At 45.2% G+C, this 13,879-nt stretch overlaps 1 protein-coding gene across 6 annotated transcripts in view; it reads left to right on the forward strand.

Annotated features, from left to right (window-relative positions):
- Positions 1-13,879, forward strand: part of FRMD4B (FERM domain containing 4B) — a 262,525-nt gene that overhangs the window by 101,409 nt on the left and 147,237 nt on the right. Inside the window, exon 1 of one of the 6 annotated variants that reach the window (XM_082209327.1) lies at positions 8,711-8,996. The exons of 1 other annotated variant lie outside the window; for it this stretch is intronic. In XM_082209327.1, coding sequence (XP_082065453.1) covers positions 8,835-8,996 — 162 coding nt within the window. In that variant the 5' untranslated portion in view covers positions 8,711-8,834. Of the gene's footprint in view, positions 1-8,710; positions 8,997-13,879 lie in introns of those variants that run through there. 4 more of the 6 variants (XM_082209326.1, XM_082209329.1, XM_082209328.1 and 1 more) reach the window with 4 other exon arrangements.

Genomic DNA, 13,879 nt, shown 5'->3' on the forward strand with positions numbered 1-13,879 from the left:
TTGCCCCTTCATGGCACCCCAAATCTGCAACAGAGTACCATTAGGCAGATTGAGGTGGCCACCTCAGGCTGCAGTTGCTGAGGAGGGGCACGCAAAACGGCAACAAAGTGTGGGAGGAGACGACAGCTGTATGTACATGGTGCCCTCCTGGCCAATCTTAACCGGGGGGGCTGGGGGGGCTGAACTTTGGTCTAATATGCCTCTCCATCGCATTCTATGCTAATGCAATGCCCAGCTCAGATTTTTAACAATTATCTCCTGCCTTCCATCCTCTGTCCCTGCAAACGTTAGCTTAAAAATATTATCAGACTTCAGTTAGAATCCATTTCCTTTCCTTCTCCTCCCCCTCTCTATCTAATCTATCATCTATCTCTTGTTCTGTCTTTCACTGCTCTTCTGTAGTTATACTATTTTGAGTGATTTCATGAAACACGCTGAGTTATTTTTAAAGTGCAGTCCCCTTGAACTTGTGTCTTACAAGATTTTTTCCTTGGCTAAAGATCTTAGTCTTTTGTTCAAACTGCCTGAAAAAAGATAATATGTAGCAGCTGTTTTTTCCAGGTCTTTTCAAAGTAGGGCATGTCTCCCATTGACAGCCTTTTTTTTCTCCCCTGAAGAATAAAGACATGGTTATAATAAGCCCTTGCCATCTTCTGAGTATCCCACTAGTTCTTCCCCTACTGTTTTGTATAAGATGTCCATCTTCTAACAAGAGACACAGAGAAGCATTGCTCTCAAGAGTCCTTTTAAGACTGATCTGTAGAAAAAGGTGAGTGACCGCCATCAAAGCTAAATAATCCTCTCTAAAATGTACCCAAAATAGCTACAGGTATGTTAGTTTTACCTAAGAATCATAATTCAATTTCTCTTCACTTTCTATTTTCCTTTGCTTATTTACAAACTTTATGCACATGCTGGATGCTCATGTTCTGAATTTTTGCCAAACCCAGAGGTTCAGGGCTTCTGTAGTTTCTCTTTTGCACAAATGCAGGGGAAAAAATCCTTTGCACTAAAATCTATGCCCTTTGTACCTCACCTGACATCCAGGGATTCTGCTTAAGAAAACTCTACCTTAAAACCTCCCTTCACATCAGTTATAGTTGGGATTTAAAACAAGTTTCTCTGTGCTTAAATGTTCAACCTTTCCTTATGATGCATGCTACTTTGTCTTGTAAAAAAGGTAAAGGTAAAGAACCCCTGACAATTAAGTCCAGTCGCAAACGACTCTGGGGTTGCGGTGCTCATCTTGCTTTACTGGCCAAGGGAGCCGACATTTGTCCACAGACAGCTTTCTGGGTCATGTGGCCAACATGACTAAGCCACTTCTGGCGAAACCAGAGCCGGAGTGGTACCTATTTATCTACTTGCACTTTGACGTGCTTTCGAACTGCTAGGTTGGCAGGAGCTGGGACCGAGCAACAGGAACTCACCCCGTTGCGGGGATTCGAACCCCCGACCTTCTGATCGGCAAGCCCTAGGCTCAGTGGTTTAACCCACAGTGCCACCCTTTAATGCTTTTCCATCCTCCTTATTCACTCACATATCACTATGACATAACGTGTAATGACGCTCACTCACTTTCAACAGAATTGAGCATGGTGCATTTTCAAAGCACTTTGCCTTCAGAATATCACCAGAAGTTTCGTCCCTTTTTGTAGAATAGTCCCAGGTAAGTGATTTGATCAAACCAATCTCTCTCTCTCTCTCTCTCTCTCTATATATATATATATATATTTGTGTGTGTGTGTGCATGCGTGTGTGTGTGTGTGTGTGTGTATACCAGAACTGAGCAGGCTGGGACTCCCAGGCATTTCTCATTAGCAGACTACTCTTAAATGCTTCACACTGAAAGCAGGTATGTCTGCAAGAAATATTTGAAAATTCAAAGTGGTAGATTTAATCCTCCCTCTTCTGACATCAGTCACCATCTCCTGGACCATTTGGAAAGCCAAGGCCATAAAATGTTTTTTTGGAAATTGCCTTTCTTTCTAACTACTATTCCAGAATATAGATTAAAAGCAGAAACACTGGTGGCCTGACCCTACTGTGTTGCAGCTAGCTAATAGCATGTCAAGGGAAGCAGAGCATCATGTCAGACTGGTGAGGAGAAGCTGAAAATGATAGACTCCTAAGGTTGTATCCAGTCTAATAATTGTGTATGTAGAAAACTGGTCAAGAGCAATCGAAGTCCCGGCTGGGGACATTGGGCAAGATGGCGGGGTGGGAGCAGGAATAGGAGTCCAGAAGCCAGGAGTCAGAAAGCCAAGAGTCTGAAGAACAGAGAGCCGGGAGTCAAGAAGCCAAGGGTCCGAGGGTCAAGTAGCAAGGAGTCATGGTCAAGGGTCTGAGGATCAGGAAGGAGTCACAAAGTCAGGGGTCCAAGGATTAAGAAGCAAGGAGTCAAGAAGTCAAACGCAGCAGGGCAGGGAACGTGTTGCTATGGCAAAGAGCCGAAGGGAAAATGCTTATATCCCTTCCCTGCTCTTGCCACCAGGTGCTGTGAGTTACCAATCGGCCTCATCTGTGTGGCTGTGCCTTGCCTCTACAGAACAAACTTAGGAAGGTCCCAGTCCTGCAGAGTCCTATTGGTTACAGGACCTGGCTCCTGCACGCACACCTGACACTTTCCCTCCCAGAGCAGATTTGAGAGGTGCATAGTGGGAGAGGAGACAGGAGCACTCTTGGAAGTCATTCCACATATGAAGTGCTTTGGTTGGATACAAACCAAAGGACTGGACAGTTGGAAGGATCCTTGGAGGACAACTAGTTCAACCCCTTGCTCAATGCAAGTGCAGCACCTCTTATAGCAGATTGCCACCTGGTCTCTGCTTAAATACCTCCAGCCTTGGTTTTTGATCAGCACCTGCAAAACTATTGGCTATTTGTATGCTGATGACTGCTAAGTGCAAAGATTATTCAGGACTGACCTTTGGAAATGTGAGTTGAGAGCATTAGGGTTGAAAATATATATTATTTATTCTTTTTAAAACAATTATATGTTAGTCCTAGAATTAAAACAATTGAAATTATCTCTCTCCCCACCCCCACCCCCGCATTTTGTCTGATTTACATTTTGACCTAAAGATGCTTGGACTATTATGTACAATAAAGTGGTATGCATTTTTATGTGCTAGCTAGTTCTTTATTTTGAGAATCTTAGTTGTCATAGTGCAGATGTTCTTTCTCACTCCTGTTGAAATTCAGTGAGCAAAAGCACGGTTAAATATAATAAGTGTTGAAATAACGCTTGGGACTTGGAGTTCCGTTTCTAAAATAGTTACTATTCTGCGTGTGACTATTAAAAATGATTGCAGTGTTTCATAAACGAATTGTGTGGGGGGGTGCCTATAAAGTTCAAGCCTCTGTGGTATTATTCAAAGCTCTATGAAGCAATCGTTTAATGAAGTTTAATGAAGGCTGGGCAAAACAAAACAAAACAGGTCATTGTGGGTTGTGATACGCTATGCTGTGATGCCTGATTGACGGAGTCCAATCTGTGCTATTCTGTGATTTTACACACCTTTCTGACTTCACAGGAATGTTGTGTGAGGATAAATGAGATAAGAACTGTAACTACTTTGTACTAAAAAAAGGAGCATTTGAATGATTGTGAAGGGCTACAACCTGCACAAAGCCCCAGAATTCAGGATTAGAACACAGAACTTCAGAGACCAGTCCTGTGCATATTTGGGCTTCAGACCCCCTTTCCTGGTAGGAATGCCTAACATCAGCTTCTACGATAGGCAGGCAGAAAGAGGCCTCCTGATTGGCAAAGCCAACTAAAAACACCAAAAAACCCACCCTCACCTTTCCTGATTCTCTCTAGTCTCCCAGCTTCAGCTTGGTTACTAATCAGGACATATTCTGGATCCCAGATGGAAACTGAGATCTGTCCAGAGTGGTTCAAGATAGCCCCCGATGACCTCAGATCAGATTGGATTGAGTATTAAACATGTGACTAAGCAGCCAGGACAATGGGGAAGAAGGGAAATATGCAGGAGAGACTCTCTGCCGCATCTTCTATCTACCACAGCTTGCTGCGTGTTTAATAAAGGTGTATGTCAAGGCCATAACAGGAGCAAGGGCCCCAGATATCAGTTTAGGGTCTGGTTGGGTCTAGCCCGAATCTGGGCCTGATCAGGATCACCAGATTGGCCTCAAAGCTGGTGGTGGTCTGCCTCCACAGAAGGAGGCAGTGTGCTTTGGAATACCAGTTGAGGGGACCACAGGAGGGAAGAGGGCTCTTATACTCAGGTTCTGCTTGTGAGCTTCCCATAAGCATCTATTTGACCACTGTGAGGACAGGCTGCTGGGTTAGATGGGCTTTTGGCGTGCCCTGAATCTGTGGTTCTATTAATGCAGCCTAAAAACGCATTCATCTCTTTTGCAGCTGCATCACACAGCTGATTCATGTTCAACTTGTCAATAACTACAATTCCAAGATCCTTTTCACATGTACCACTACCAATCCAATCTCTGTGCATTTGATTTGTTGTTGTTCCTGCTGCTGTTGCCTAAAGGCAGAACTCTGCATTAGTCTCTGACTTTTTTCAGCCCAGTTTTTCATTCTGATGTGTTCCATGAAAGTATCTTTGGCTTCAAAATGTGATTTGGGAAGCAGCCTCTTTTTTTTTTATTTATATGCGAGGAAATGCCAGGGGGTTCTTGGATTTAACTCAGTATTTCTTCGGGGGTGCATAAGGTCACCAGTCCTTCAGTAAAATTATTGCTGTTTTCTTACTGGCATGTGTTAATTCAGCTGGTTCCAAATTTGTACAAATGTTCCCCTTCCCCAAAACGAAGTCTGATCAGGTATAATGTAGCATTTTAATGAAAAACACAAACAGCATAAGTAACAGGCAAATTTGAGGCATTAAACAATTACAGATGTCACTGTTAATCAAATATAGGTATTAATTGTGCTAATCAACTTACATAATAAAGTTATTCTGGCCCTCTGCATGGGTTTTCTTTTCCTTGGACCTTGATTCCTAGAAAGCAGAACCAGATTTCTAGGAATGTATGCACGTTAAAATGTAAGAATGTGACAATTCATCTCATATTTCATAGAATCAGAATTGTAGAGTTGAAAGGGACCCGAGGGCCATCTAGCCCAACCCCCTGCAAAATGCAGGAATCTCAACATGCAGTACCCCATCCAGTTCAAAACCAGGTGTGCCACTAGCCCTATTTAGGCATTTCTACATGACTTATTAATTTATTATTAATGATTATGAAATAAATTAGATCTCAGGAAAGTTCACAATGTGAATAGATACTTAAATCAACACATGAAGGGAGGTACAGAAGCTCCACCCACAATCCCTGTTCCAGCCAAGCTCCCTAAGTTGGAGGGCTACTGTCTGAAGCTCCCTTGGTGCTTTAGAACCCCAGAAATTCAGTGTTCTAAAACACACAGGGAACCTCCACACATGCAGGGGCTTCCCCACTGCAGATAATCAACTCTGGAAGGTGATGGGGACAGGAAGTAGAGCTATCAGGCTCATGCCTCTTCCTCCCTGTGCATGTTCATTTAAGGCAGTCTTCTTGAATGTGGTGCCTTCAGATATGTTAGACTCCAAATCCGGTCATCCCTGACTTTTGATGACACTGTCTGGGGCTGTTGGGTGTTGGAGAGTCCCAACATATCTAGAGGGCACCAGGCTGGTGAAGGCTGATGGAAGTAGCTTGTTTGCTTGATTTAACAATATTGCTATAGTAATAATAATAATAATAATAATTATTTATAACCCGCCTCCTCGGCCGAGGCCAGGCTCAGAGCAGCTAACATCATAAAAGCAACACAATATGCATAAAAACAGACATCAATTAATTAAAGTACATCTTAAAATTAATTCAGACAAGTTAAAATATGGGAAGGTGGCAATTATCAGGTTGGAGCCGAGAGTGGTTAATACTTGCCAGGACCAATTGTTTTCACTGAGCACACAAGGACCTGTGAGCAGGTTGGGGGCCTCCTTCAGTTTTGTTTTATACAAAGGAAAGTAAGTCAAACTGCATCCTGCCCAAAGGTCTGGCGGAACAGCTCCGTTTTGCAGGCGCTGCGGAAAGATGTCAACTCCACTTGCTCATTGTAAAATATCTTAAGTGGTTTACAAAAAGAAATTAAATGTTAACAAAAGACAGTTAAAAACAGGCATCTCATAGACTCATAGAGTTGGAAGGGACCCTAAGGGTCATCTAGCCCAACCCCCTGCAATGCATTCAAACAACATTCAAAAGATAATTAAAACCAACAGTAAGCAAAAGGATGCAAACATCATGCCAGCCTTCTATATGTCCAGATAAAGGTAAAGGGACCCCTGACCATTAGGTCCAGTCATGGACAATTCTGGGGTTGTGGCGCTCATCTCGCTTTCAGGCCAAGGGAGCCGGCATTTGTCTGCCGACAGCTGTGGTCAGCATGACTAAGCCTCTTCTGGCGAACCAGAGCAGCACACGGAAACACTTTACCTTCCCGCCGGAGTGGTAGCTATTTATCTATTTGCACTGCATGCTTTTGAACAGCTAGGTTGGCAGGAGCTGGGACCGAGCAACGTGAGCTCATCCCGTTGCAGGGATTTGAACCACTGACCTTCTGATCAGCAAGCCCTAGGCTCTGTGGTTTAACCCACAGCTCCATCCACGTCCCTGTATGTCCGGATAGGTTGGCTTAAAGAAAAATGTTTTGAGCCAAGGCCAAGAAGAGTACATTGAAGGTTCCTGCCTGGTGTCAACAGGCAGGGAGTACCAAGTTATTTCTTCTTGTGCACAAAAGAATGGACTTGTGTCCAAAAATATGCAGGGAATTTCACTGAATGTTAGAAAGTGGCATGGTGCCACACAGTATCCGTTCCTTAAGGCTTCTATTCCAGCTCCCTCCTCTTTGTCAAGAGCCAGTGCAGTGTAATGGTTACACCGTCAGACTAAGACTTGAGAATTCATAATCCCCATTTGGCCATGAAGCTCACTGGGTGACCATGGGGCAGTTGCAGCCTCTCAGCCTAAGCTACCTCGCAGGGTGGTTGTTATGGGGATTAGATGAGGCAGGGGAGAACCAGGCAGTCAAGCCCTTTGGAGAGAAAGTGGGATAGAAACGCAACAAACAAACAAAAATCAAATTGATTCTGCCTTGCAATACTGTGGTCCTCCTCAGCAACTTCCTCTTCCTCTTATCGCCTCACCTTTTGCGTCTATATTGCAACCTAAACAGTTTATTTTCACTGTTTGGTAGGGAAATGGTTCAAGGAAAGCTGTCTTGCCCTGCCCTCTCCAATACCTCAAAAGCTTAGAAAACTCCAAATCCCACGAGTAATCGTTTAAAAAGATGAGTTTTCTTCCTCTCCTCCCAGCAACTAACAACTGCCCTCCCCACTTTAGAGCCTTACAGGGAATGGCCTGTAAAATGAAATGCAGTCGTCCCCCCCCCCTCCTTCCCGTTTAATTCTCCAAAGGGCTGGGCTTCGGCAGCCTAATTTTATACCAACTACTGAGGCAAGCCTGGGATTCTCTTGTGGGCTATTATTTCACAGAGTGTTTATTTACTTGTGGCCTGCCTGGTGAAAGGGCTCAGCGTGCGTGAGGCGGCTCTGTTTTTCTCGTGCTCCGCATGCTGCGTTTTAATAGGATTACCGTCAGTTTAAACGGAGGAGAACCCAAATCGACGCTCATTTTTCTTAGCTAGCGAGGTGGCTTTCTCCGAGTGTGTGTATTTAAAAAATAGGGAATACCAGAGAGAGAGAGAGAGAGAGAGAGAGGAAGGAAACATTCACTAAGGTATTACAGTATTCTCCTGCGTGTGACGGAGGTTCTCCTCACAAGCAGAAGATGCTTTAGGTTTCAAAAGTTCTGCGAGTTATGTGTGTGTGCAGTGGCGTAGCGTGGGGGGTGCAGGGGGGGCGGCCGCACCGGGCGCAACATCTGGGGGTTAGGGGGCGCATATCCACGGGTTAGGGGGCGCATATCCACGGGTTAGGGGGCGCAAATCCACGGGTTAGGGGGCGCAAATTACTTGCCTTGCCCCGGGTGCTGACAACCCACGCTACGCCACTGAGAGAGTCGGAAATAAATGTCAGGCCCGTTATTAACTGACAGAAAAAAATGGTGACACCGTTATAACTTCCATTAAAAAAAAGAAAAGTTGAAGGTGGCTTATGAGGTGTTTTTCTACGCTTTTTCCTTGGAGAGGGTGGGTGCGCGCAGGCGCGCGCTTCCATATTATAAGAGCATTTAGGAGGGAAACGCAGTCTGGAAGTACTTGACAGGAATTGTTTGTGGTCTCTTTTCTCCCTTTCCTCGTGCGGGGAGCAAGCTCAGGAGTATTCAGATAAGCTACTTGTGTGTGAGAGAGAAAGAGAGAGAGGGGGGGGGGAGAGAGAGAAAAGAGACGCGCTCCCCGCTCACAAAACGGGTTAAACTTTTAATTAGAGCCCGTAGTGGTAGCTGCTGAAGCTTAGCGGAGATTTATATAAGCTGTTAAGAAGGACACAAGGCTGGGCTGTGTGGAGCTACCGCTGCTGCCGCCGCCTCGGCTTCAGCCCTTGGCTGGGCTTCAAGGCGCGCCGGGGCAGCGTCTGGGAGGTCTGCCCAGGAAGCGGCGCGTGAATGAGGAGTTTGTGCGAGAGGCTCTGGCCCCCACGCCTCTCCGCGAAGCGCACCTCCCCTTGCTCGGCGCGGTGTAGCATGAGCCTGCAATAGCAGAAGGAGCGCCTTGTTGTTGTTGTTATTATTAACTGGACTGCTGTGAGCCAAGGCGCAAGGGAGAGGAGAAGAGGAGGAGGAAGCGTGGCTCTGAGAAAGAGAGCGCGAGGGTCCCCCTCTGAAGTGGCAAAGTCATGGCTTCGGTGTTCATGTGCGGAGTGGAGGACCTGCTCTTCAGCGGGAGCCGCTTCGTCTGGAACCTGACGGTGTCGACGCTGAGGAGGTGGTACACGCAGCGGGTGAGGGGATGCCACCAGGCGCTGAGGACGTGGTGCGGGATAAGGGACGTCTATCAGGTAAAAAGGAAAGGGGGGGAGCCCTCGGGTGCTTTGGTTGTTCCTCCTTCTTGCATAGCCCCCAAAGAAAGGGGGGGGGAGAAACGGGGTGAGAAAGCCTATGTGCAACCAGCCCTAACCAACTTACCTGTGGGATGCTCTTGGATGAAGCCTGTATGTTTTCTATACATGCACAAGATAATAGCTTTTGGTTGGCTCTTATTTTAAAAAATTAAATTGCTGAAAATGTTACTGTTTTATCCTTTTTATATATAAAAAATCCATTGAGGATCTGTTGGTAGGCATCTCTGCTTCGAACTATGGAACTCCCTGCCACAGTGAGCCAGCGATGGCCACCAACTCGGTCAGTTAGCTCAGTCGGTTAGAGCGTGGTGCTGATAATGTCAGGGTTGCAGGTTCGATCCCCATAGGGGCCATGTGCATATTCCTGCCTTGCTGGGGGTTGGACTAGATGTCCCTTGGGATCCCTTCCGAGTCTACAATTCTATGGATGACTTTGAGAGAGGATTGGATAAATTTTGGGAGGGAGAGGGCTATCAAAAACAGCTAGCTGTGGTGGCTATGCTGTGCATCTGAATACCAGGTGCTGGAAACCACAGGAGGGGAGAGGGCTCTTGTGCTCATGTGCTGCTCATTGGTTTCCCACAGGCACTTGGTTGGCCAGTGTGAGAACAGGGTGATGGACTAGATAAGCCATTGGTTTGATCCAGGGCTCTGGAGGGAGGGAAGGAAGGATGAATGAATATTGAATGAGAGGCATGTAGGCACAAACTTACATTTTCATAGTCCCTGGAAAGACTGGCAATGTGGAAGTCCAAGATGCCAGTGTTTCTGTTTTCACGTGACTTAATTGACTTGGACGTTCACACTTTCTAAAATTGTAGTGGTTTCTGGAAACTTTTGCTGGGCAAAGTGCCCTCCAACGGTGTTTAAAATTGCTAATTGAGATTGATCGCCCTTTCCATCCCTATGCCTTTCAAAAGGACAACCCTTCGCTGCCACCACATGCTTTTAAATCCAATGGGGTTAATTCAGTGCCTGCCCTTCACGTCCATCAAGCAAGCAGGCAGAGCATGCATTGGGCATGAAACTTATTCATGATCCCATATTTACTCTGTTTCTGCAGTGATTATTTATGGGCCCTTATGCTGGTAATTTGGTTGTATATTGGATAGGGAGAGGTATAAATATTGAAATGTGTTCTTCCAGTAACTCTTTCCTCTCTCCACCCCATTTAATCCTTGGTTTGCCAGTCGGACAAAAATCCAGCAGATACCTGGAAGTGCTGCAGAGTGATGGCATACACTCTGCTGTGATTGTTTTAAAGCTAACACAATTGTTTTCATTATCTGCATTTTCTGTAAAAGCAGTCCACGAGGCATTAGGTGCAGGCTTTTTACTCTCCCCAACTGCTCTGTGCAATTTCCACGCAAAAGAGCTGTTTCATGTGACAGGAGAATCGTTTTGAAATACTCAGCCTGCTGTTGTGAATTTCCGTGCATGCGTATGCGTGTGATATTGAAAGGGAACGCATGGGTGGTTCAGTGAAGGATCTCTTGAGATTATAGTACTTAATGTACAATATGTATAATGTGACCTTCTGTGGCCTTACAAAGCTGGCTCATGCCCTTGAATTTCAGTTGGAGCAGGGCATCCAGCTGATTGGCCTTTGTTCCTTATATAATAGAGCATGAGACTCTGAATCTTAGGGTTGTGGGTTCAAGCCCCATGCTGGGCAAAAAGTTTCCTGCACTGCAGGCGGTTGAACTAAATGATCTTTGTGGTCCCCTTCCAACTCTACGATTCTGTACACCAGGAGTAGGGAACCTTTTTCAGCCTGAGGCCCGCATTCCCCTGTAGTCACCTTTTTGGGGGTGCCATGTGCAGGTGGGCAGGTCCAGGGGCAAAAGTGGGTAAAGTAATGAATGTAGGCTTGGTCCATTGAAGGCTTGGTCCCTAGTCAAAACCAACTGAACCTCAGGGATCAGACGAACCAGCAAAAGTTCCCATCAGAAGAGCTTGGTGGTCGGACAGTTCTTACATTCTTTGGGCCTAGCCTGTTTAGAGCTTTGTGAATAAACACAAGAACACTGAACCTGGCTCAGCAGCAAATCAGCAACCAGTGCAGTGCTCTCTGCAACCAGTTACCTTCTCCCGTGAGCAGTGTGGCTTCTGAATTCTGCATATTAGTTTATCTCCCAGACCAGATACAAGGGCAGTCCCAAATGAAGCATGTGACAGTGGTCAAGCCTTGCGGTTGCTCATTCATGGACCACTATGGTCGGGCTGTTTTGCTCCAGGAACCATCTCAGCTGGCATAGCAGGTGGAGCTGGTAAAAAGCACTCCGGGCCATTAAGTCGTGGCTTAATGCGTATGCTTAGCAAACACATGAACAGTAGGGCTCCAGGTTGATGAATTCTGCCCCGTTTCTTACATGGCTGCAAGTGAAGCTAAATTGTATGTGTGTGGTTCCTCCCACAGCCATCCTCCACAGGATCTGTTGACGGGATAGTGGCAGGTTAGGTGGTGTTGGAACAACGTTGCAGTGGCAACTATGAGTTTGTTCTGACATTTGATCCCTTTTGTGGCCCACTGTCCTCCCTTGCCCTAAGCAGCGGTTCTCAACCTGTGGGTCCCCAGATGTTGTTGAACTACAACTCCCATCATCCCTAGCTAGCAAGGCCAGAGCTCAGGGATGATGGGAGTTGTAGTCCAACAACATCTGGGACCCAAAGGTTGAGAACCGCTGCTCCCTGGCCTTTTTGCCCAAGTATTGCATTATCAACCCTGCCTCCTTGTACAGGACAGCTCAGTTTGGGAATATTTTTGTTGTATACTCTTTTCACTCTCATTCTGGAGTACTATAACTCTTTTAGAATCTACTATGTATTTATTTTGTCCTGCGCTTCCTAGCTTCACAAAAGATAACGAGTAGGTAATTTTGAGCTATTCTTCTTACTATGTGATGAGAAATAACCTAGTTCAGAGTTCGTCTTACTTGAGATGAACATTGGGGGGGGGATTGTTCCCAGGTAGCCAAATTTGTACTGCTGCTTTATACCAGGTCAGATTATTTGTCAACCTAGCCTAGTACTGTGACTTATGACTGGTAGCATCTCCACAAGTGTTTCAGGATACTAGTAGGATCAACTTCACTCAAAAGGTGTGGTTCCATAGATGTGTAAAAAGAGCCCTGTTCTGCTATTTGTATGACTGTGCAACGGATGTGGGAGTGTGCATGCCAGCTCAGCCCTCAGTGCCCCCATACATAACAATCAATCCATGCTCCTGTTTTCCCAACTTCTGAAAGTGGAGTTTGAAGGTCTGCTCCCATTATAAATCAGACAGGTGTTGTCTTTTATCTTTTCAGCAACAAGCAACAATTTCCTTTCCCAACAAGCCACTTAAGTGGAGTCTGTACTTGTATTGGATATATATATACGAAAGCATATATATATATATATATATATATATATATAGTAAGTTGATGTTTCTTATTGCCAAATTGCTTTGAGGTGTTTTATGAGAAGTGATACACAAATAAATTAATAGTGCTCAGGCAAATACGATTAGAATCCTCCCTTTGATTAGGAACCTAGACTGCACTAGGTGCACATAGCCAAATAAAGAGGAACTAATTTGCATGAGATTTGCATACATTAATCATATGTATAGAAGCAAATTTTAGAAATAATCTATGCCATTTAAATAGAAATACTGTACAGCAAATAATCCCCAATAATTGGGAAAGCTATGCCTAGGTGACCTGTGCTTGCTCAGTCTGCTGCTAAGGGGCTAACTGTAAGACCTTCGTGATATCTCCTTTTGGTCCTTTACCTTTAAGCCACACTTGGATGGACAGCCTTTCAAATGGAAGACACTTCAAAATAGAGCAGAATAGTTAAAGAGCTGCCCTCTATAAAGTAGGATACACAACTACCCTACTCACACAGTGTTCCTAAATGCAGTTAGAATCCCCCTTAAGGCACTTCAATCAGAGTACCACTCTGAGTTGTTCAAATGTGGTACCAAAGGTCATGCATGCTTCCAGCCTGGGGCAAGGAACAGATGTTTTTGGACTCCTGGCCACCATCGGCTCTCACCAGCATGGTCTAGGATGTTGGGAGCTGTAGTCCAGCAATATCTGGAGGTCCTCATGATTTGGAGGGCCTGACATAAAACAAGGTCCCTATATTTTTTCACCCAATTTTGGCAGACAGAGTACTTCTTTCTGTCCAGAAAGAATAGTGGTGTGACCTCAAACTTTCCCTTATGTGCTCCATACAAAATAGAGCAGCATGTCCTCAGAAATCTGCATTGGAAGGTGCTGATGAAGAGTTGGCACACAGGGTCTTTGCAATCCTGGCAGGGTCCTTTGCAAGTCAATAAGAGCTAATACTAATAGTATTAGGATTTGGCCAGACTCCCAAATAAAGCCTGGAGCTTAGAAGACTCCAGGAATGTTATCCTCTTGTTTAGAAGGTCATTTTTACCTCAAGACACAAACAGATGCCAACCTTTCCTAGTATGAGTGCAGTGGGGTATCCCTCAACTTTGGAACCCTTCGGGCATCTTTAGGGAAAACATTGTTCCCTGTAAGAGTTAGCTCTTCAAATTTCTATAGTTTATCTAATGTGCTCAGGACACAATTATCCTTATTTTGTTGTTTGGGCGACTACAGTTTAATACTGATTCCATTGATGAGCAGGAGTGTGGAGGGTTGGTAATGATGCTTTCTTTAGGAAGCGGGAGGTTCAAATCCCTCGCTCACCAGTCAGGTGCCAGGCTCAGTGCAGCCCATACATGCATAATATTTTGCCCTGATCAAATCTGAAACATTGGTACTGACAAGGATAGAACGTGTTGGCAAATAACAGGATAT

This window comes from Podarcis vaucheri, assembly GCF_965113315.1.
Source record: "Podarcis vaucheri genome assembly, chromosome: 2".
NCBI classification, from domain to species: Eukaryota; Metazoa; Chordata; class Lepidosauria; order Squamata; family Lacertidae; genus Podarcis; species Podarcis vaucheri.